Below are 22,513 nucleotides of genomic sequence, written 5' to 3' on the forward strand. Positions count from 1 at the left end.
CCATGTTCAAGATTTTAAAAGGACTGCCTCCCCTCTAGTGCACTATGTAGGGCTGGGAGCATAAATCTACTTGCTTAATCCAATATGAGAAAGATTACTTTGCCGATCATATACATCACAATCTCCAATACCAGCTTTATCAGTCATCAGCATGAATAAGACACTGAATTCTTAGCAAAGCTTAGAAGTTAAGTGAATGAAGGAGGTGTTATTTATTGGATCTCCTTAAAGACCCCACCAGGTAACCAGGGTCAATCATCTAGAAAATAAGCCTGCCACTCTTCTTGAGGCATTAATAGAGGTGAAAATAGGACCCAGAATTATAGTTGGTCAGAGCCTCAAACTCAATGCAGATATCTCCTGGAAGAGGACAGACTGATTTGTTATAAAAATAATAGCAAATGTTTATTAGGAGCTAAGGACAGATACTGTTCTAAGGTATTTTATCATGCCAAGTGGGTACTATCGTAATCTCCATTTTACAGGAGAGCAAACCAGGTCTCAGAGTTTAAGTGTAGCTCAGGTTTATATAGCTGGTCATTGGTAGAGGCACATGGGCACTCCAGCACCTGCACTTCCTCCCAGGGCAGTGCGCTGCCTCTAGCATGAGGCTCCATCTCCTCAGTAATAATGAGGGAAGAGCTGCCCACACTGATCCATCTCCCAACTCAGGACCTAGCGTTTTTTTTTTATCTCACCTATATGTGCAAAGTCAAGATGTTTTCAGGTTATCTTCATTTTCTGACGAACCAGGAAATTTGAGCTCTCTGGAAACATCTCCCTGGTTCTCCTGTCAATGGAAGAACTCTCTGTGGGCAATGTGTGTCCCTTCCCAGGACAGCTGCCCTACCCTCTACACTGTATCCCCCTTTGCAGTCAGGCTGTGAGCAGTGCATGGTCTCTTTCCTCTCAGTGTCTCCCACCAGCTTGCAGGTTACTAACTTTTACTTGATTTTGCTGAGATGATTGTGCTCTCCTTGCACCCTGCAAACACTGATATTTCTGCTCATAAAACCCCGATTTCCACCAAGGTAGTGTTTCCTAAACTTGAATCATGTGCACATCACCCTCACAATTTTTGCTGTGTCTGTGTGCCACCTGTAATTTTATTTCCTTAATAGTCTTTAATTTGACTAGCAATGGGCTAGAAAACCAGGGTTGAAATCCCAGCTCAGCCATTCACTAGCTTTGTGCTGTTGGGTAAGTTCCTTACCCTCTCTGTGCTCAGTTTTCTCATCTGTATAATAACAGGGATAATAATAGTACCTAGCTCAGAGGATTGCTATGAAGACAAATGAGGTCCTGCAGATAAAGCATTAGAACAGCGCCTAGCACACAGTGAATACTCAAGAAGTGTTAGTCACTGTTGTTATTACATTTATTTAAAAGGAAAACTTTAAATCCCCATCGTAATGGAAAAATCAGTACCATTTGTCACAGAGAGTTATTGTAAAAATAAATGAAATGAAAATAGTTATTAAATTCTAGCTGTTGCCTGCCAGAGGCTCCATGCCCAAGGCCTGCTCTCATTTTGTAAAAAAAAAAAAAAGGAAGAAAAGCAAGTGTAAGAAAGATGTAAGAGGAACATTAGGCTCAAATGAGGCTGACCAACTCTTCCCAGTTTGCCTGGTTGTTTTCTCTTTTTAGCACTGGAAATCCTGAGGTGCTCCTCATTCTTGGGCAAGCAGGCATAGTTGGTTACCCTATCTCAGATGGAGGCTTTCTCCTTGATCAGAAAGACTGAAAAGAATTTAAATGGTCAATAACTTTCTCACAGTGTGATGTCATATGTTTCAGACTATCAGTTTCTAATTTAAATCATTTTGCAGACCAAGCCGACCTCGGGAAACACCTCATGAGCCCACCTGTGAGAGCTGTTTCCAAAAGCCATACATATATGGAAAGAACCACCTTGTATGTACCTCTGAGCGTGTCCTCAAAGAAAGACCACACTTGTAAATGCCCAAGAAGGAAGGAACAACAATCCAACTGTTGCACAGCTGAAATTATTCTATATCATGCAGACATTGAAAAATCATGTTTTGAAGCATATTTAATGATATGAAACAATGATTAGGATACAATGCTCATTTTTAAAAAGAAGACTACAAAACTATACATACAGTAAGACCCTAGTTTTATAAAATACAGAGAAATATAAAGATAGGCAAAAAACAAATCATAATAGTAGTAGTAGTTATCTCTGAGTGATAGGATCATAGAGGGATTTTTATTTCTTTATATTTATTTTTGTCTTTTCTTATTTGTTGTATTTTTATGAAATACAGAATTCTATATTTTACAAGTCATATTCGTACTTTTATTAACAGAAAAAAATGAATCAAAATTATGAATTAAAAATTAATAGGAAAAAAGTAACCAGAGCAGATTAAGTCCAACCTCAGCAAACCATTTTTTACATCTGGGGTCAAATGGGAGGAAAGATTTTCTAACAAACTGATTGACTGACTGGCTGATTGACCAACAGCTGCTTCCCTTCTCCCAAGGAGAAGGCCCTTACAAAGAAGGCAGGGATTGTCCAAAGTTATGGGCATGTGGTGCCTCTGCTAAGGCTCTGTGTCTGAAGAGCTCATCTAGTGAGGCTGCCCAGGTCCACTGCCTGAACTCAGATCCATGGGGCAAACACAATATCCACTCTCCCTCTTTTCTAGATTTTCCCATCATTTAGTCTGTTACACCGATTACTACCCCTGGGACTTGGGTTACTAACTAACAGCACAGTCTATCAAACACTGTAAGTATTACCTTTGGTGCAACGTGGCCAGAGCTGATATCCCCACTCATCACTGGCCAGCAGTGTGCCCCTGGGCATGTTGCTTCATCTCTTTGAGAAGCGATGTCCTCATGTTGAACTAAATCAAATAACCTATCTAGCACAAATCCTGGCACAAAGTAGGATCTCAGTAACAATTTTCTTTCTTCTTTCTTCTAACATTTCCCACACAAGAACTCAGGGCTCCATCTCCCTCCCCCTGATTCAAATAACAGACAGGAATAGAGCCTGGAGTTCCTAGATCTCCTCCCAATGTGCTTGGGCCTCTGTTTCTCCTGGGTCAGCACATAGAATCCTTTTACTGACAGTCAAGACATAGAAAGGCTGACTGACAGGCAGCCACATGGCCCTTTGGGGCTACCCAGGATGGGTGACAGGGTGGGATGGTGAGGGCAGGAATGGCACAGTGTGGATAACTTGAGATCCATACCGCGCATCCTCTCAAGGCAGACTGAAAAAATATGCTTCTCAGGCACATACACATAATAAATCCAGAGCCCCTTTTAATCAGAACATACTTTGAGCTCTATGTTCATGTAGTCATCCAAAACCAAAATTGATCCTGAGCATGCAGTATACTCCCAGCATCACATTGGGCACAGGACAAACAGTGGGGAGAAAGATGGGGTCTCTGCCCACACAGGGCTCAGTTACACTCCTACTGGAGGTGTGGGGTACATCCATCCACCTTCATTACCAAGGCTTAGAGGAAAGAGGTGGGGACTTATTGAGAAGCTGAGATCCCTGCTATGTATAATTCCACTCACCAGACAAGAACCTGGATTCTTCTCACAGCGAATCCCTCCTCCCTGCATGACTAAGTCCACTGGGTCCCATGGAAATTCAGTTTCAAGGAGAATGTACCTCATTGTCCTCACCCAAAATACTACTTAACCCCTGCTCTGTCTGGCTGGGTGACTTTAGACAAGTCATTTAAAGTTCCTGGTTTTCAGTGTCCACACCTGTAAAATTGGGGTAAAGATACATCCCTTAGGATTGCTGTAAGGAGCACATGAGAGCATACATTAAAAGCCTCGGGTCCACAGTGCCACCCCCACTGCCCTCCCAGAAATGGCACCAAATGGAGATCAGTGCAACATGGGGATTAAGAGCAGAGCTTCCTGAGATGGGCTGCCTGGAGTCAAACACCTGCTCCACCTCACTGCCACATGACCTCTGTGTGCTAAAATGTCTCAGCCACAAGACCAGAATGATGATATGAATCGAACTTTGTGTGGTTGTGGGAGTGGTAAATGAGCTACCATATATGAAGTGCTTAGAATAGTATCCAATACATTGTAAGAACTATCTAAGTGCTTGGTTTTTATTCCCAGAAAACATGTTTATAGAGATAATTGATCATGTTGTAGGAATTAGTGCATACTAATATCTCCCAGATGATCTTAGAGGGTAAATGTGCAAGAAATTTCTCTTTCAGTGTATGCCCCACTTATTACCATGCATAGAGGAAGGTACATCTGCTCTGAATGCAAACAGCCACCCCCAGGACAGACCACCCCCCACCCCCTACACACATCACTGAACTATGGACCAAACAAACATGACAACTGTATTGTCCGTTACATCAAAAATCACAAGACACTACTCAAGGCGGGAATGCACACTTATACTTGCGGGAGCACTGAAGTTAGAATCATACCTGGGTTCAGATTCTACCTCTGCTTCTTCTTAGTGATATGACCTTAAGAAGTCACTTAACCCCTCAAAAGTGGGGGGAGGGCTGGTAGGTAAAACTCAACCTGCCTTACTAGTGTGTCATAAAGATCAAGGAACTTCTTGTCTACTCTGGTAGAGGCAACATAATCCTTAGCAGTATTGGTTCCATACTGTTACTCAAGCCTAATGGTCCTAGGAAGTTTCTTCCTTTACCTGCAGGAGACCAATTCAGACAAGCCCTTGGGCTGCTTTTACTTGCCCTGATACCCCAGTGAACAGCCTGAAGAGTGATAAGAGAGCAGTGGCTGCTGAGCTCTAGGAAGCTGGAGCACTGGCCAGGGGCCCCAGATTCCACACTGCTGTTTACTCAACTTCACAGTCTCTCTGGGCTTTTACAATTGTTAACTGGACAGCAGGAAGAAAGGCAGCTGGTGCCTCTCTGCGGGCTTCCACTGGCCTTTCCTTTGGAGAAAGTCAGTCTAAGCGCAGCTCGCTCTAGGAATAGCTGCGACACAGAGCCTCTAGAGGTGAGCACAGCTTGGGGCACAGACTTGGGAGAAACTGAAGACAGAAGCAAAGAGAGAGACAGAGATGAAAGCAGGGGCTGCTAACAGAACACAGGACAGGCAGGACAGTGCAGAAACAGAGGCAAGGTCAAGGATGGAGAAAGGGATGGGCTGGGACAAGGTTCGAGGCAGGGGGTCAGATGGAAGCACAGAGTAGGGCTGGGAGAGGGGTAGTAGGTGGTGGGAAACCAGCCCTGCCTAGCAGGCTAGTAGATTCAGAGGACCCCTCTATTCCCCAAAAGGTCCCACAGAAAAGCTGGGGTTAGGAATTTCCAATCATAAGCAACATTTTCCACCCTGACCTGTGCATGCTTTCCAACAGCAAGCAAAAGGAGCATACTTTAACTAAATTAGAACTGACAAGATTCACTTCTTATTTAAAAATTAAAACAGCTATAATAAAAATACTCCAACCTAAATACCACATAACAAAGTCAACTCCCCTGTAAAGATAAAAGTTAAGCGCCCCCGTCCCAGCACCCTGTACCTTTAAGGAGGAGAAAGTTTCCCTCCGCTTCCCCGACGAAGAGGCAAATTATTCTCAGATATAGCGGCTACTTACCTAAAACTGAGTTATTCCCCTTTCCTCCTCTGGCCAGCCTCTCTTCACTCTGGGGAGCTTTTACCATTTAAGGTCAATGTTACATCTGGCTCCGGAGCTCAGAGCAGAGAAGCCTCTGGCTGCTGTGCCTCGGCCACCCGCCTCCTTGGAGAGGGGCTGGGACTTAGAGGCGCAAGCTGCTCGGGGAGCCCCCCTGACCGGGTTCTGGGGGTTAAAGGTGGGGTAGCTGACCTGGCAACCTCAGGGCTCAGGTCAACCTGGGCCTGTGAGGCAGCACCCTGCCCTGGGCCCCTCCCATGACCCCCACCCCACATGGCAGATGGCAGTGCCCACAGGCAGCTTGTGCCACGGGCACTGTCTCTGGCCAGGCGGGGACAAAGGAGATGCTGCAGATCCGCCTCCCACTCATGAGTCTGCAGCAAGTCCGGGAGCCTGGACAGGACCCTGGCCCAGAGCCAGAAGAATCTGGGAACATTTCCTGTCCCAGGGACCTGGGAACAGATGCTACTCCCACCTTAAAGCCTTGGAAGTACTGCAGAGAAGTGCCTAGAAGATTAGTCTAAACCTAGCCCTGGCACCAGCTGCAATCCCTGCTCCTCCACTTGACAGCCCTGTGGTCTTCGCATCACAAAGCCTCAATATCCACATCTATGAAGTGGGACTCATAATAATAACACCTAACTCATAGGGTCTTTAGAAAGATTAAATGAGATAATGCCAGCATCTCCTAAATGCTGGATCAGCATGAATTTGCTTCTTGCCCCTGACAAGTTACAGTTGAGAAAGGGCAAATCCTCCCGCCAGTTTACACCCTGCTAGTCCCTACTCGCTCCTCACCAACTCAGGTGCAGTGCCCTATCTGAGGTCAAGATCATGGTCCTCCAGGCTTAAAGCAAGTCACATGGGGGTTCCATCCCCCTTCTGGGGTTAGAAGCAACACAGAGCAGGCATGGTAAGATTGCCAGATAAAATACAAGACCCTACTTAAATTTGAATTACAGATATAGAACACATAATTTTTTCAGTATAAGTATGCCCCAAATGTTATATGGGACATAACTTATACTGAAAAATTATTTGTGTGTATACACACACACACACACACACACAAAAACCATTCCAAGCACTATGTTATATGCTTTACTGTATTCCAAGCACTGTTACATGCTTTACATAAAAGCATGCATGTATCCTCATAAGTACCCTATGAAACTGAATTATACCTTTCCTTCAAAAAAGAAATTGAAGCTTGAAGAGATAAATGATTTGTCTGATGCTCCACAGTCGGTAAGTAGTGCAGCTAAAATGTGAACTTAGGTGTGTTTGGCCTTAAAGCTTTCTCTTTGACTACACTTCCTCCCCTTCAGTAGGGATTTCTTAAGCAGGATTTCATGGATAGCCTTCAGGGATCTCTGAGTCACCTGAAAATGTGTGACTGTGTGGTTTGTGTTTTTCTTGGATAGAGGGCCAGACTTACAAAAGTGTCACCAAATGATTGTTTTTAATCACTGCTCTAACACCAGCATTTCATAAAACACATTGCTGGTGGGTGTCCAAAATGGAACAAGCTCTGTAGAGGAAGTTGAGCTCCATCAAGATTGTAAGGCTCATAACTTTTAACTCAATTCTACTTCTAGGAATTTATTATACAGACACATTCTCACACTTGAGAAATGACAAATGAACAAGATTATTCATTGCAGCATTATTTGTAAAAGCATTGATGTCCATCAGTGGGGAGCCATAAAAGAGGATGGTGTATAGGCATAACAAAAAATGAGGAAGTTCTTCATACCCTGATATGAAAAGCCTGCAAGATATGTTGTCAAATGAAAAAAGTAAGATAACAGAACACGGTATCAAATGTCACTATTTGGGTGAAAAAATAAATATATATATATGTACACAGACAAATATATTCATACATACATGCTATCAGATACATTTGTGTGTGTATACAGTCTCACTAAAATTAGCACAAGAAATGAATAACATTAACATGTTTCCTATGGGGAGGGAAACAGGAACTAAATTACTGGGAGACAGACTATCCATGTATGCTTTATTTATATGTTTGAAAATTTGAACAACATGAATGAATCATGTGTTGACATTTTAAAATAATAAGACAAAAGCAATGCTGTTTGTTAAGATGTGATCAATTCATCAACTATCAAAGAGTGTTGGTATGAGCCTGACCAAAGGTTTTTCTTTGAAATTTGTATTTTGAAATAATTTCAGACTCACAGGAAGGTGCAAAAATAGTACAAAGACTCCAATGTACTCTTCACCCAGCTTCCCCCAATGGTGATATATAGCTGACATACAATATCAAAAGCAGAAAATTGATATTGGTACATTACGGCTAACTAGTCTACAGCTCTTATGCTAAAGATCATTTTAAAATACAACCTTCTCATAGTTCGTTCATTCATTCATTCAAAAAGTATTTATCAAGTGTTGGATGATGGGACATGTTAGGAACACCTGAGACCTAGCCTCAGATCTGTCCCTGCCCTCATGGTGTGTAGACTAGCAAGGCGACCTCATTACTCCCATAGGAATAGTATTGTGGAGGCCTGGGACCATGCAATGCACAGTTCTTCTATAAAAGGAACTGCCCCTTTGCTGTCCTAGTCACTGAGCTTCACAGCTTGCCTGAAAGCTGACTTTTAATCCTTAAAAGAGCATGAGCAATTACTCGGGCTATATTTATCTTCATTCCTGGAGCCACACAGGGATTTGTCCTCACTGTACCAAAATCTCCAGCTCATCATTCATTCCCATCAGAGACAGTCATGTGTCCTCAGCATAAAGCAGTGGGCCAGCAGAGGCACACTGCCACACAGCTCGAGGAGGCTCCCCACAGGCCATTTGACCCAAGGCAGGGGAAAAGTCTAAAAGCCTCAGGCAAAAAGCATATCCTGGGACAAAGGGAAGCCAAGTAAGGGAAGCAGCTTCTTGCCAAGAACATTACCAACTCTGGGATTGATTGCTGGGATGACCTCACTGGAGTTTTGACTTCCCTGCTCCTTTTAAACTCAAGAACTCTGGATGTGCCCAGCACTCAGTAGGCCCTAGATGAGTATGTGAATAAATAAATGACCAAATCAGCAGGAATTGCATCTGGACAATGATGATAGCTATCATTTACTAAACATGGTACCAGGCATTGTGCTGGCCACTTTACCTATATGGTCTCGTTCAGTCCTCATCAAGTCCGTGAAATGTAGAGCTCCTCATCCTTATGACAAAGATACAGAAACTAAGACCTGGAATGGTCAAGGATCTCACCAGTGCCTTCACAGTTTGCAAACCCAGATCTTTCTCACTCAAGGGTCCCTAGGTGTCTGGTCAAGACAGTAGACTGGAAACACATGCTATCTCCTCTCCCTCCTATAATACCATTAAAATGATAGCAAAGGACTCTTTAAAAAGGAATCAATCCTTAGCCACAATGTGAACAGGAGGAAGCCATAAGTGAACACATTTCTAGAAGCTGGCAAGAGGATAGAGGAGTGGTGCCCAATGAAGCAGGAGAAGGAGGCCTCAGCCTAGCACGAGATGACACACAGAGAGAGACTCTAGCCAAGAAAGGAACTCATCTTCCTGATGCCTCTGAGAGTTCCGGACTTGAAAAGCCAGATATGACAAGGACAGAAAGGAGATATGGAGGAAACAGAGAGGGGATGTTTAAAAGTCTGTGGACAGAAGGAGGGGAAAAAAGAATGAAGCCCAGTGACTTTTGTACATAGCCTTTGGACTAGATGCCCTCAGATTAAAGTGAAACAGAACTATAAACAAATTTTGAATAGATGTCTCTTTTTTCCACAAATATATGGGTTAACAATTCTGAAAATACTTTCTATACATTCTAGGAATAAGAAAATTGGTAAATATGGTGTGGATCATGAGAACCAAATTACTTACTGTTGAAGGAAGTTACAAATATGGAAAAGGTAGAGGGATAGGATAAACTATATAGTGCTGTAGTCGGGATTTTAGGTATTGGAGTGAACTAGATAGATAGCTAATAGGCAAACTAGATGATAGATATATAGATACAGATGTATGCACACATGTATTTATGTTTATATGCATACATACATGTGTGAGTGCATATAAACATACACCTATATTCTAGCTATTTCTACTGAGAGGGCCTGGAAGCAATAATACCCCAGTAGCTATAAGCACGCTTAATTCCAACATCTTGGCTTATAAATACCATTTTCTAATAAAAGGAACCAGACCTCCTTGACGAAATAGATGTTTCTAGGCCTGGACAGGTAAAGTATGAGAAAGTACAAAATGAGCCTGGATCACTTTATTGTGCCAGGAAAAAAATACCTTATTGTGTTTCAGAAAAAAGGAAAACATGTCAAAAGGACACAGAAACCACTTGAAGGCTCCCATTGACCAAATATGAGATAATATGAACATCAGTATTGCCAATAATAGTAAAGAATTATAACCTATTGGATAAAATAAGAATCCATGAGCCCATGATGATATAAACAAACAAATGGAGGAGAAGGAAAAGCTCTTTTTTACAGTAAAATACCAACCAATAAATGTAGAAGAATAATGGAATTAGAATGTAGCTATTAACCATCTTATTAATAGTTGATTCAGGCAAAAATCCCATCAATGGATGCTGAAAGTCATGGTTGAAAGTTTAAGGAGTAAGAAGATATTTACATAGTCTCATAGTATCTCCCCACAAGACACTTATTAATTATAAAGGAGGAGATAATAACTTTACAGTGGAGAAAACTGACAGACATCACCATAACAGAGTGAACAAAATTAATATCACCAATAATGGGACAAACTGACAGCATGTATCTTCTGATAGGTGCAATGAGGATTCAGCATTACTTCTGTGATGTTTCTGCCGAAGATGAAATATCTGAATCTAATGATAAGGAAACAGGTGAACACAAATCCAACAAAATAACTGTGCAGTTCTCTTAAAAAACATGAATGTCATTAAAGACAAACAAAGACCAAAGAGCTGTTCCAAATATAAGAAGACTTAAAAGAAATAATAACTGAATGCAACAAATAACTAGGGATTTTCTTTTGCCCTAAAGACTCCAGCAATATCTGTATATAAAACAAATGTAACAAAATATCAATAGTTGGGGGATCTGGGTTAAGGATACACGGTAATTCTTTGTACTATTCTTGCAATTTTTCTGTTAAGTCTGACACTATAGCAAAAAATAAAAAAGGAGGAGGTTGGAGTTTCTCAGGCAAATTTCAATATAGTCACTTCAAAAATTCTGCAGACAAAAAAAGTCAATCTCCCCTCACCTCTCACTCTTTCTTCTAATCCTGCTTACAGAAAGCCAGTTTGGCAATATGCATTTGCTCTCACAACCAAAAACAACAAAAACAATAGCAACAGAGCATTCTTCTCTAAGGAAACTGAATAAACTGGGATAAATTAGAATAGCTACCATGGAAGCTGCTATTATCTCTGAATAAAACCCTCTGCGTTCTGAAATGGGGGTGGGAGGCGGGGGTGGGTACAAGACAGAGTGTCCCACCATCATTCACTAAAGCAGAGTTTCTTAACATTGTCTATTTATTAGAATCACTTGGAGGAGATTTTGAATCTATTCCTGTCCAGGCCCCCCTCCTAGATATTTTGTATTAATTGCTTTGAGTCAGAGCCCCAGGCATTAGTTATTTTCTAAAACTTCCCAGGTGATTCCAAATACCACCACTGTAAACCACTGCTCTAAAGCACTGGTTCTCAATGTTGGGAGAACATTGGAATCACCTGGGGGTTTTCCAAACCACTGATGCCCAGGTCCCATCTCCAAAAATTCAGATTTAATTAGCAAGGATTGTGGCCCAGGCATTAAGATATTGAAAATCTTCTCCCCCATAGGGAATTCTAATATAGCAAAGTTTAAAAACCTCAGCAAAACTAGCCTGTGAACCACCTGTGGTTAGCCTTGATTATTAGCCCACTCAAAGATTGCAGTTGACTTCTCTATTGCCTCATTTTTATATAGGTAGTTAAGGATGAGCAGATATTTAAGGAAAGCCCATGAAAAGGGGGGAAACAACAACAAAAAGCATAGTCTTCCTTCTGCCTTGAAATCTCTTTCCTCAGATATTCACATGCTTCACTCCCTCACCTCCTTCCAGTCTCTCTCCAAGGCCACCTTCTTACTGAGGCCTTCCCTGATCACTCTAAAATAGCAAAGCCTTCCTCAAACCTCCCCCCCCCCGACTACTAACAGTTCAATCCATCTTTTCTGTTATACTTTCCTTCACAGCATCTATCACTATCTGACAAATTTCATGTTTTAATTAATTTATTTGTTTTCTCTAGTTCCCATATCCTCTCTCATGTGAGCTTCATGAGGCCAGGGACTTTTGTCTATCTTGTCCATCACTCTTTCCCTAGAATCTAGACTAGTACTTGGACGTAGTAGGCCCTCAATAAATATAGATTGAATGAACAAATGAGCCAAAAAACATGACCATGGAGAAAACACAGAAACAGAAGATGAATTTTAAAATAATTCTAATATCTACAGAATTATTCAAAAGATGTTGCACTCATGAGACAAAAACAGGATGTTATGAAAAAGAAACAATGAGAGAATAAGAAAGAAATGAAATGAAAATATTATTGCCAAAATTAAAATTTCAATTTGGGGGCAGGAGGTTTACTTCCATAAAGCAGAACAAAGAGATAATGAAATAAAAAATATAAAAAATGACAGGCATAGAGAATCAAACCAGGGAGATTAAACCACAGGAAATTCCAGACAAAAGGAACAGAGAAAATAGAGAAAGGCATTTTCAAAGAAATAACAGAAATTTTCCCAAAGCCAAAGGATATGAGTCTTCAGAATGAAAGGGTCTGCTAGGTGCTCAGCACAAAAAAAATGGAAAAAGGAACAGTCTCTTCAATAAATGGTGCCTAGAGAACTGGATATCCAAAAGAATGAAAGAAGACCCGTATCTCACACCTTATACAAAAGTTAACTCAAAATGGATCAAAGATCTAAACATTAGGTCTAGGGCCATAAAACAGTTAGAGGAAAATGTAGGGAGATATCTTATGAATCTTACAACTGGAGGCGGTTTTATGGACCTTAAACCTAAAGCAAGAGCACTGAAGAAAGAAAGAAATAAATGGGAGCTCCTCAAAATTAAACACTTTTGTGCATCAAAGAACTTCATCAAGAAAGTAGAAAGACAGCCTACACAATGGGAAACAATATTTGGAAACGACATATCAGATAAAGGTCTAGTATCCAGAATTTATAAAGAGATTGTTCAACTCAACAACAAAAAGACAGTCAACCCAATTACAAAATGGGAAAAAAACTTGAACAGACACCTACCAGAAGAGGAAATACGGATGGCCAAGAGGCACATGAATAGATGCTCAATGTCCCTGGCCATTAGAGAAATGCAAATCAAAACCACAATGAGATATCATCTCACACCCACCAGAATGGCCATTATCAACAAAACAGAAAATGACAAGTGCTGGAGAGGATGCAGAGAAAGAGGCACACTTATCCACTGTTGGTGGGAATGTCAAATGGTGCAAACACTGTGGAAGGCAGTTTGGCGGTTCCTCAAAAAGCTGAATATAGAATTGCCATACGACCCAGCAATACCATTGCTAGGTATCTACTCAAAGGATTTAAGGGCAAAGACACAAATGGACATTTGCACACCAATGTTTATAGCAGCGTTATTTACAATTGCAAAGAGATGGAAACAGCCAAAATGTCCATCAACAGACGAGTGGCTAAACAAACTGTGGTATATACATACGATGGAATATTATGCAGCTTTAAGACAAGATAAACTTATGAAGCATGTAATAACATGGATGGACCTAGAGAATATTATGCTGAGTGAGTCCAGCCAAAAACTAAAGGACAAATACTGTATGGTCCCACTGATGTGAACGGACATTCAAGAATAAACTTGAAATATGTCATTGGTAACAGAGTCCAGCAGGAGTTAGAAATAGGGTAAGATAATGGGTAATTGAAGCTGAAGGGATACAGACTGTGCAACAGGACTAGATACAAAAACTCAAAAATGGACAGCACAATAATACCTAATTGTAAAGTAATCATGTTAAAACACTGAATGAAGCTGCATCTGAGCTATAGGTTTTTTTTGTTTTGTTTTTTTTTACTATTATTACTACTTTTATTTCTTTTCTCTATATTAACATTTTATATCTTTTTCTGTTGTGTTGCTAGTTCCTCTAAACCGATGCAAATGTACTAAGAAACGATGATCATGCATCTATGTGATGATGTTAAGAATTACTGAGTGCATATGTAGAATGGTATGATTTCTAAATGTTGTGTTAATTTCTTTTTTTTTTTCTTTCCGTTAATAAAAAAAAAAAAAAATGGAAAAAGGCCCCCGCTTGGACATAGAGAAGACCATTAGGACATGGAGAAGAAACTAAAAACTTCTAGAAAGGACAGGAAAAGGCTGGCCACTTACAAAGGGATGAAAATCAAACTAGAATAAGTTCCTGCCATGTCTATTGTAGTATGAAATCAAGAAATAAAGTCTAAAACTCTCCTATCATTTATATTATTTAGAATTACAATAGTATACATCTGAAGAGGTAGTTAAAAGGAAGGGCAGCAGAACTTGGGTAGAGAAGTACAGAACTTTTGATAATAAGACTTTATATTCTGTTTGATTCTTTAAAAAAATGTGCAGAGAAATTACTTTGACTTACAAATTATTTCTAAAATAAAATGTAAAACAGAAGTCAGTGGATGTTCTTTCCACTAGAAGGAAGCCCAGGGGTGGACTGGGGTGAGACAAGGGGACAGAAAGGGTCTTGGCACACTGGCTATGCTTCCAGCCAGCCCTGGAGAAAATAACTAGTGAAAAAGTATTGTCCACTTTCTTCACTCTGCCTCAAGAGAATGACTTACCCATTTGTTCTAAGGGCAAGCACTGGGTATATAACTTGTGCCTGGACCTGTGCTAAGCACTGAGGTTGCAGAGGTGAGTAAGACATGACCCCTGCCATTAAGGAGCTTATGGCATAAGACTCAAAGAAGTAAGTAACATCTAGGATAAAAGGTGTGCGAAAGTGGTTTGCAAACTGTCCATCAGGATGCTTACATGAGGTGCTATTAGTAAAATTATTCTGTAAGGGCTAGGGTAGGAGTCATTGAACTTGAACCAAATGCTGCAGGAGTTGGGGGAGGAAGAACATTTGCTTTCTAGAGTACTTGATATTTGAGGCAGCCATGAGTCCAAACACATCAAGGTTTTAAAAGATGGAGATTGGGTCAGGAAGAGTGTTTCAAGAAGAAGAGGTGGTGTGGGCCAAAGTGCAGCAGTGGGACAGTGTTCAGGAATGCAGTGACAGAGGTTCTATAATGGGGAAGGGCTGAGTTGGTCAGGTTGTGAAGAAGACTTGAACTCCAGGCTTAAAAGTTTAGACTTAACCTCCATGATAGCTGTCAACCCCAGGAAGTTTCTAAGCAGGAGCTGTCTATAATGAGAGTTGAGCTTTGGGAAGATTACCCTGGGGAAGTGAGAAGGGTGAATTGGGTGGTTCAAGCCTGGAGGCAGGGGAACCATTATTGCAAAATACCCTGGAATGAGAGCCAGACAGACTCTAAGAATTGTGGAAAAATTAATTAACTTCTCCAGCTTCAGTTTCCTCTTCTTTAAAATGGGTGTAACTGGGGATTGTCTTCAAAATAGTTAACAATTATTATGGTCCAGGCACTGGCCAATTTGAGTGGCTACTAGTGGTTTTCTTGCTGGAACTGGGTCCTGGAAGTTGCCATGATCAGTTGCCAGATCATAGGGAAGGTCAAGGATCCAGAGGGAGAAGCCAGAACAAGTAGGGTGATTGGGTGTGGGGCAGGGGTCTCAAGGAAGCAACTATTTACCAACTGGCAGAGGGTATCCCAATATTTTAACAAGCACAGCAGTAATGGGGTGGCTTAGCTGAACATTAGCCTAGGTGTTTCAATTAGCCAATAAGATGAGGCTTCATCAAGAGAAAGGAAAATGAATGACTGAGTTGGGCACATGGATATATAATGAGGTGATTCATTGGGATGGAGAAGTCTTGGTAAAGAAAGTTGTGGGATAAGAGTGAGTGTTGGACTCATGAGTTCCATTTTGAGAATGTTAAGTTTTAGATTATTATGAAACATGCCACATGGACAGTTGAACATAGACGTGTTAAGCTCCACACAAAAGTAGTGGCAGCAGTGATGATGGTGGTCAGAGAAGAGATGGACTCAATAAACTTGGACTGCACTACATAAGAAGGATGGGAGAAGAGATCAGATGATCCCTGGACAGGTGGGGAGAATGTTAATGCTATAGGGTTCATCAGTTAAGGAAGATATGAGTTCAGTTTAAGATGCTGGTGGGATAACCAGATGGAGATGCCCAGCAAGAGGCCAGAAATACAGGATTGCAAGGATTGTTGCTTGAAATAGGTCTGAACTGGAGATATGGACATCTGGAAGAGCTTTAGGTCACAGGACTTTATGAACTGATTAAGGTGAGAGTGTAGAAAAAATAGATCTGAGAATAGAACTGCATGGAGAGAACACATATGAGGAGTTGCAAAGAGAAGAAAGGAGGAAAATCAACAAGAGAGGCCAAAAAATGAAGAGAGAGAAAAGAAAAAGTAGAAGCAGGAACCTGGTATCAGAATATGAAAAGGAGAAGGCAGTAGCAGGCATAAATGGCCAACAGCATTCAATCCTGTAAGAAGTCCAGGGGGTAAGGATTATGAACATGTTGTTCGACCTTTGGGCGAACCATGCCAATAGACCAATGGGTCAGAAGCCAGTTTGCAGAGACTAGTTTTGGAAATTTGGTGAGGGCTTGTATGTGAAGTCCCAATTCTTCATTCATTCAGAAACCAATTACTGAGAGCCTTCCCTCTGGGAAGAGGGAAGGAAGATGTCAGGAAAAGATAGACTAGGATACCAGGGTGACCTTAGAAACCCTGTAAGAAGGTGGAAGTCAGCGTAGAATTTTGGAAAAGGCAGTGCTGCTCTTTGAAGATTCTGGATAAGTTCATCCCCTTCTCTGGGCTCCCCTGTGCCCTCTGTTCATATATTCATTAGAGCAGAGCTTTCCATAACTCACACAGAAAATGTTATTTGTATGAACGCAGGGTAAAAAGACAAAGCTGTTCATGGCTATGGGTAGTTATTTAAGGATTGTGGTAGTCCCAGACACCCCAAAACACACCAAGGGCTGGGGAAAATCAAGATTTCAGTCTGTCTGCACCCTATTTGTAGCCACCCAGAATGCTGGAATACATCAAAAGAAGCTCAGCATTAAATACTTATCATTCAAAATTGAGACTTTTCTGCCTCCTCTACTTAGTCAGACATACCCTGGGTGGTGTATCTTTGTAATCATAACAACAGCAATAACAACAGTGGTGCATTGAGTATCCACGAGGTACCAGGTACTTTGCTAAGCTCCTCATGTGGATAATTTCATTCAATCCTCACTAAAACCTCATGAAGCAGGCATGTTATTTTTGTTGGCATCAACCCATTCACAAGATGAAGGAACTGAGCCTTGGGAATATTAAGTAACCTGATGAGGGTTACCAATCTGTCAGAAAGCAAACCTGGATTTTTATTCAGACAGTTGGACTCCAGAGCCAGCACCCAAAATGACTACCCCATTCTGCCTCCCTGTACCTATAATGTCTGTTCCAAAAATGTTGGCTAACTTCAACTGGGAAGAAATTAAAAAGCTAGTATGAGGAGTAGGGAAGTAGAATCTAGGTATTTGAAAGGAGATGTGAGTTAATTTGTGGGTGGAAGAAATGAGCCAATAGGGAGGAGGAGGCTGAACATGAAGGAAGCCTAAAGAACACGAGAGATCCTAAAGGTATAGTCTAGGAAACCAGAATTCTGGGCATCATTAATTTTGGCTAAGAAAGCCATTTTGGAGGCTCAGTGAATCAAAGCAATAGACACTTGCTGGCTGAGCTCTGGATATAGTTTCTACTCCCAAGGAGACCTCTACATTGGCCTGCCCATGGGAAGATAAGTCAGAGCTGGGAAAGGCTAGAAGAGCTGGAGAAGCTCAAGGGAAAGAGGCCTCTGCAGCCTGGGATGGTGAAAGCCTTCATGGGAGAGACGAGAACTTCAGCTGGATCTTGAATAATGGATAAAATATAGAAAGTCAAGGGAGGAGGACGGTGTTCCAAGTTGAGCACCTAGGTGAGCAGGACATGCCTAGACCAACATTGCCAGAAGAGAGAGGCAAGTGTTGGGACTCTTCACTTGCAAAGAATAGAAACCAACTCTGGCTAGCTCACATGTAAAGGGGTATGTGTGCCAACAATAACTGAACCCCCATAGAATCCACAGATAGGAAAGGAAGTATACCCAGACCTTGCAAGAGCAGAAATTGAGAACTGAGGCCCCTGCACTGTGTGTAAAAGCCTGTACCCCTTTCTCTCCCAGAGACCAGATGATCTCTCTATGTACATCTTCTTCCTCCTCCTCCTCCTCCACTTCTCCCTGCTCTCTCTGCTCCTTCTTCTTCTACATATTCACCTTGCTGTAGCCCAATATGGCCTCTCAACTCAAGCCTACCCTCCTCTGCCACACACACACCCAACCTCCTAACAACTGCCTCACTGTCTCCTGTTTCAGATTCTCAGAAAGGAGCTCACTGGCCTAGCTTGTCTGTTAAAAACCGGTCTCCTATGTAATTGACTTGTCTCTCTGATCAAATAGTCGTAGCTGGGCCATATGATAAGAGTTGTCCTTTTCAGAGGCTGTGTGTGGGAGTAGTAATAAAGATATCACAGACAAGAAGTGAAGGAAGGACCTCATATTTATCAAGTACAAACTATGAGCCAAGGACTGTGTTACATTATTTAATGACCCAGAGAGCTAAATGGCTGAGCTAGAATTTAAATCAAGTTCTGTCCACTCCCAAAGACATTTCTATTGCCACAGGGCTACTCTGTCAGGGAATTAAGGATTTTAGAGCTAATTAAACCATAGAACTTAGGCTAAGAAGACCACAGAGGGCAACCATCCTTATATCTAATCCCACTTAGAGGTATCTGCTGTAATAGATCTTCTTAACCCTTTTAGGGTCCCATAACTCTGAGACTCTGATAAAAGCTATGGACCCTCTCCCCAGAAAAATACAAACATGCCCACACAATATGGCATACACTTACATGGGATCTATTCACCTCCTAAGTCCGATCCATTGATTCCCCACTTAAAGAGTCTTTGCTTGACAGCATCCCTGACTCTTGATCATTTACGTTCTACTTGAATGCCTCAAGGGAGAGAAAGCTCATCACTTAATGTGTCAGCCCATTCCAACAATAAAAAGCTTTGTGCAGTTCTCCTTTTGCCTATGGAAAAAATGCAGAACCAATTTCCCTTTTCTCCCAGAAGCCTTTCAAATATCTGAAGACAGTGAACACGATACACCCAAGACTCCAGACCAGATGAAATGCTTGTTCTTTGTTTAAATCTTGTCCTATATTGGTGTCTCTCTATTGAACACCATACACTTTGCCTTAGTCCTTCTCATAATGTGATGTCCAGAACAGTTTAGGGGACTGCTGGCATCATTCAACCAGCATCATCTTTATTCAGGAGATTCTGATTTCCTACAGCCAAGACACTAGACCTCTTTGAATTGAACCTACTACCGTGCTAGCTCTTGTAATAACCATGTCATTACTTGGATCATAGAAATTTGTGGTCCTCTGAGATGCGAAGATCTTTATCACAGGAGTTCAGTCAGCCCCACCCTGCTCTCCCCTAAACCATCCTGAGTAACATCACAGCCTCAGCCTGTTCTTCAAACACAGGATTTCTATGCTGGTGCCATGACATAGCAGATTGTTTATCTCACAAAAGGAAGGGTCAAACCTTTCTCATAGTCTTTCTTCTGGCTTCAAATCATTTCTCTTTTGGATGGTAACAGGGAAGAGATGCGAAGCAGAAAAGAATTTTTGAGGTTTGCAAGTTGACATTCCACCATTAGATTAATGCTAACAAGAGCTCAATTTCACTAATCCTGAGAGCAATTTGATCTCCAGATGCACTGGACTTGCTGGTTCAATGCTTGCACCACGAGGTCTTCTTCCACAGCCCAGGGATAGGTTTTTTTTTCTCTTTTCTTTTTCAAAGACTTTAATGTTACAAAAAGCACATATCACTTTATAAAAGCAGACCCAAAAGAAGTTTGTAGGCTGCTTTGTTCAAGTTGAGGCTAACTGAATTAAATAGAACAGTCTCCTTTCATAATGATGAAAGAAGAAAATACATTTTTTCTTCCTCATTTCTGAAATGGCAAACATTGGAGCATCCCAGGACCTGGTCCTCAGACCTAGATTCTTCTATATCCACACTCACTTTCAAGATGATCTTGTCCAAGCTCACGATTCAATAACATTTATACACTAAAAACTCTCAGACATTTATGCCCAGTGTAGACCTCTCCTTCAGCAGCTTCTGGCTGCTCATGTCTTTTCTCTCTGTCCAGTCACCTTTGCTTATGAGGATTTTAGCTGCATTGGATTAAGGCCCATCCTCACTCAGTTTGGGCACACCTTAACTAATAATATCTTCAAAGGTCCTATTCATAAATGGGCTTATATCCATGGACCAGGGGTTGGGATCTTAATATGCCTTTTGTGGGGGACATGATTCAATCCCCAATAGGCCTGCTCTATCTACTTGATAGATAAGCTCTTGAGGTCCTTCATGTCTTGTGGCTTCCTTGGGATCACAATTTCTTCACGGTCAAAGCCTATGAGAGCATTTACAGGCTGCTGTTTGGCCTGCAAGTCAGATTCACCAGGCTCCAAGATGTTCTATGTCCTGGGCGGATGACACAAAGACTGCCTCTCCAGGAAGACCCCTTACTGACAGAGATTAATCCCTATCTGACCCCACACTGTGGCTTGCCTAAGGCAGGGGAGGCCCTGCCCTACTAGGGCACTCTTCCCTGGGCAATTAGTCACTAAAATTGAATCTGAATGTAAGCCTATACATCTTAAAGCTATTTGTTTAATTCCTCTAAAATTGCACCATGAAACTGGAATATTTGAAGATTTCTCCCCCAAAAAGGAAAATATACATATATGAAACACCAGTATGTACCTGAATTGTAGACACACTGATTACCCATTATTTTCATAACATTCATTCATGTAGTCATTCATCCATTCCACAAGCAATTTGCTAAGGCTCTCCTCCATGTGCCAGGCCCTTGTGCTGGATGCTTAGAATGGAGACTGAATTATACATACCCCTGCTTCAAGAGTTTATAGTCTAACAGGGATGATATCATCATCATCATCATCAATGATATTTATATGGCTCATTCTAAATGCTAAGTACTGTCCTAAGCATTTTAATGCATTAACCCATTTCTTCCTCACAATAACTCTATAAGGTAAGTACAATTATTATCTCCATTTTACAGAAGAGGAAACTGAGGCCAAAGAGGTTATATGACTTTCCCAAGATCACATAGTGGTAAAGGTAGGACATGAACTCAGGCAATCTAGCTCCAGAGCCCACACTCTCCTTCACTCTATGTATTTCCATAATTTAAATATTAGAAATAATTTATGTTGATACAGAGCTATAAGCACAAAGATGTTCAGAGATATGTAAGTCACAGAGTGACTGGGTGATTCAATGACAGAGTCATGGACGTTCAGGAAAATGTGAGACATACCACTGACAATACCAAGATGTATTAGTTAGGGTTCTCTAGAGAAACAGAATCAACAGGGAACACTTGCAAATATAAAATTTATGAAAGTGTCTCACGTGACCGTAGGAACGCAGAGTCCAAAATCCACAGGGCAGGCTGCAAAGCCGATGACTCCAATGGATGGCCTGGATGAACTCCACAGGAGAGGCTCACCAGCCAAAGCAGGAATGGGACCTGTCTCCTCTGAGTCCTCCTTAAAAGGCTTCCCATGATTGCATTTAGCATCACTAATTGCAGAAGACACTCCCCTTTGGATGATTACAAATGGAATCAGCTGTGGATGTAGCTGACGTGATCATGACCTAATCCTATGAAATGTCCTCATTGCAACAGACAGGCCAGCGCTTGCCCAATCAGATGAACAGGTACCACAACTTGGCCAAGTTGACACCTGTCCCTAACCATGACAGTCTTATTCAAGATCACACAGCTTCTGTGTGGCAGAACTGGGCCTGAACACCTCAAGGCTCATATTCTTTTCTTCAAGCTTAATTACTGAAGCAGAACTTAATCCCCACCTTCCTTATGGAGTCTATTTCCAAAGCTGCCTGATAAAGTCAATGAAATCTAAAGCCAAGTTCATAAAAAGAGATTTTAACAGAATTGAGTAGATGAGGATAGAGGAAAAGCAAGAATACCACTACTGCAGGTCCATCTTTTTTATTTACCTGGTCAATTAATTCCATTCTTAATATAACTAATTAAATGGTAATTACTATTTCTGGATTTTGAGGGGCTGTTTTATATATGTATACCTTGGTATTTAGAGATAAGAATGAAACTGATCAGGTTGGGATTAAGGTAATTCAGAATACAGGGGTAAGGAAGACATTGCCTGTATTTTAGAACTTAACCTACCCTTTGAGACCAAAGGAAGATAGTTTTATTATGTCTAGAACCTAGGTTTTCTATATCACATAATCTAACTCAATATCTCTGGATATATCGTTTAAGCAATCCAAACACGGAGCCCAGAATGAGAATGAGCCTTTAATCTTGTATAGCTTAATGTAACGCCTGGAAACATTCCAGAGTATATTAAGCAGATAATCAAAAAGTATTGGCAAAGTCCCTTGAGGGATGGGAGAAAAATTATGGAACTATTAAACTTTACCACTG

The 22,513-nt window shown here is 41.3% G+C and overlaps 1 protein-coding gene and 1 long non-coding RNA gene across 4 annotated transcripts in view; one reads left to right on the forward strand and one right to left on the reverse strand.

The window, feature by feature from the left end:
* Positions 1-6,176, reverse strand: part of IRAG1 (inositol 1,4,5-triphosphate receptor associated 1) — a 164,814-nt gene extending 158,638 nt beyond the window's left edge. For all 3 annotated transcript variants that reach the window (XM_077113989.1, XM_077113987.1, XM_077113986.1), the window contains exon 1: positions 5,600-6,176. In XM_077113989.1, coding sequence (XP_076970104.1) covers positions 5,600-5,666 — 67 coding nt within the window. In that variant the 5' untranslated portion in view covers positions 5,667-6,176. The remainder of the gene's footprint in view (positions 1-5,599) is intronic.
* A 121-nt stretch (positions 6,177-6,297) lies between these two features.
* On the forward strand, positions 6,298-14,132 carry LOC143644685 (uncharacterized). The gene is made up of 3 exons (XR_013156817.1): positions 6,298-6,551; positions 6,839-6,886; positions 14,023-14,132. It is a non-coding gene; the product is annotated as an uncharacterized LOC143644685 (long non-coding RNA).
* The last annotated feature ends 8,381 nt before the right edge of the window (positions 14,133-22,513 follow it).

Source organism: Tamandua tetradactyla, chromosome 8 (genome assembly GCF_023851605.1).
Source record: "Tamandua tetradactyla isolate mTamTet1 chromosome 8, mTamTet1.pri, whole genome shotgun sequence".
Taxonomy (NCBI): domain Eukaryota; kingdom Metazoa; phylum Chordata; class Mammalia; order Pilosa; family Myrmecophagidae; genus Tamandua; species Tamandua tetradactyla.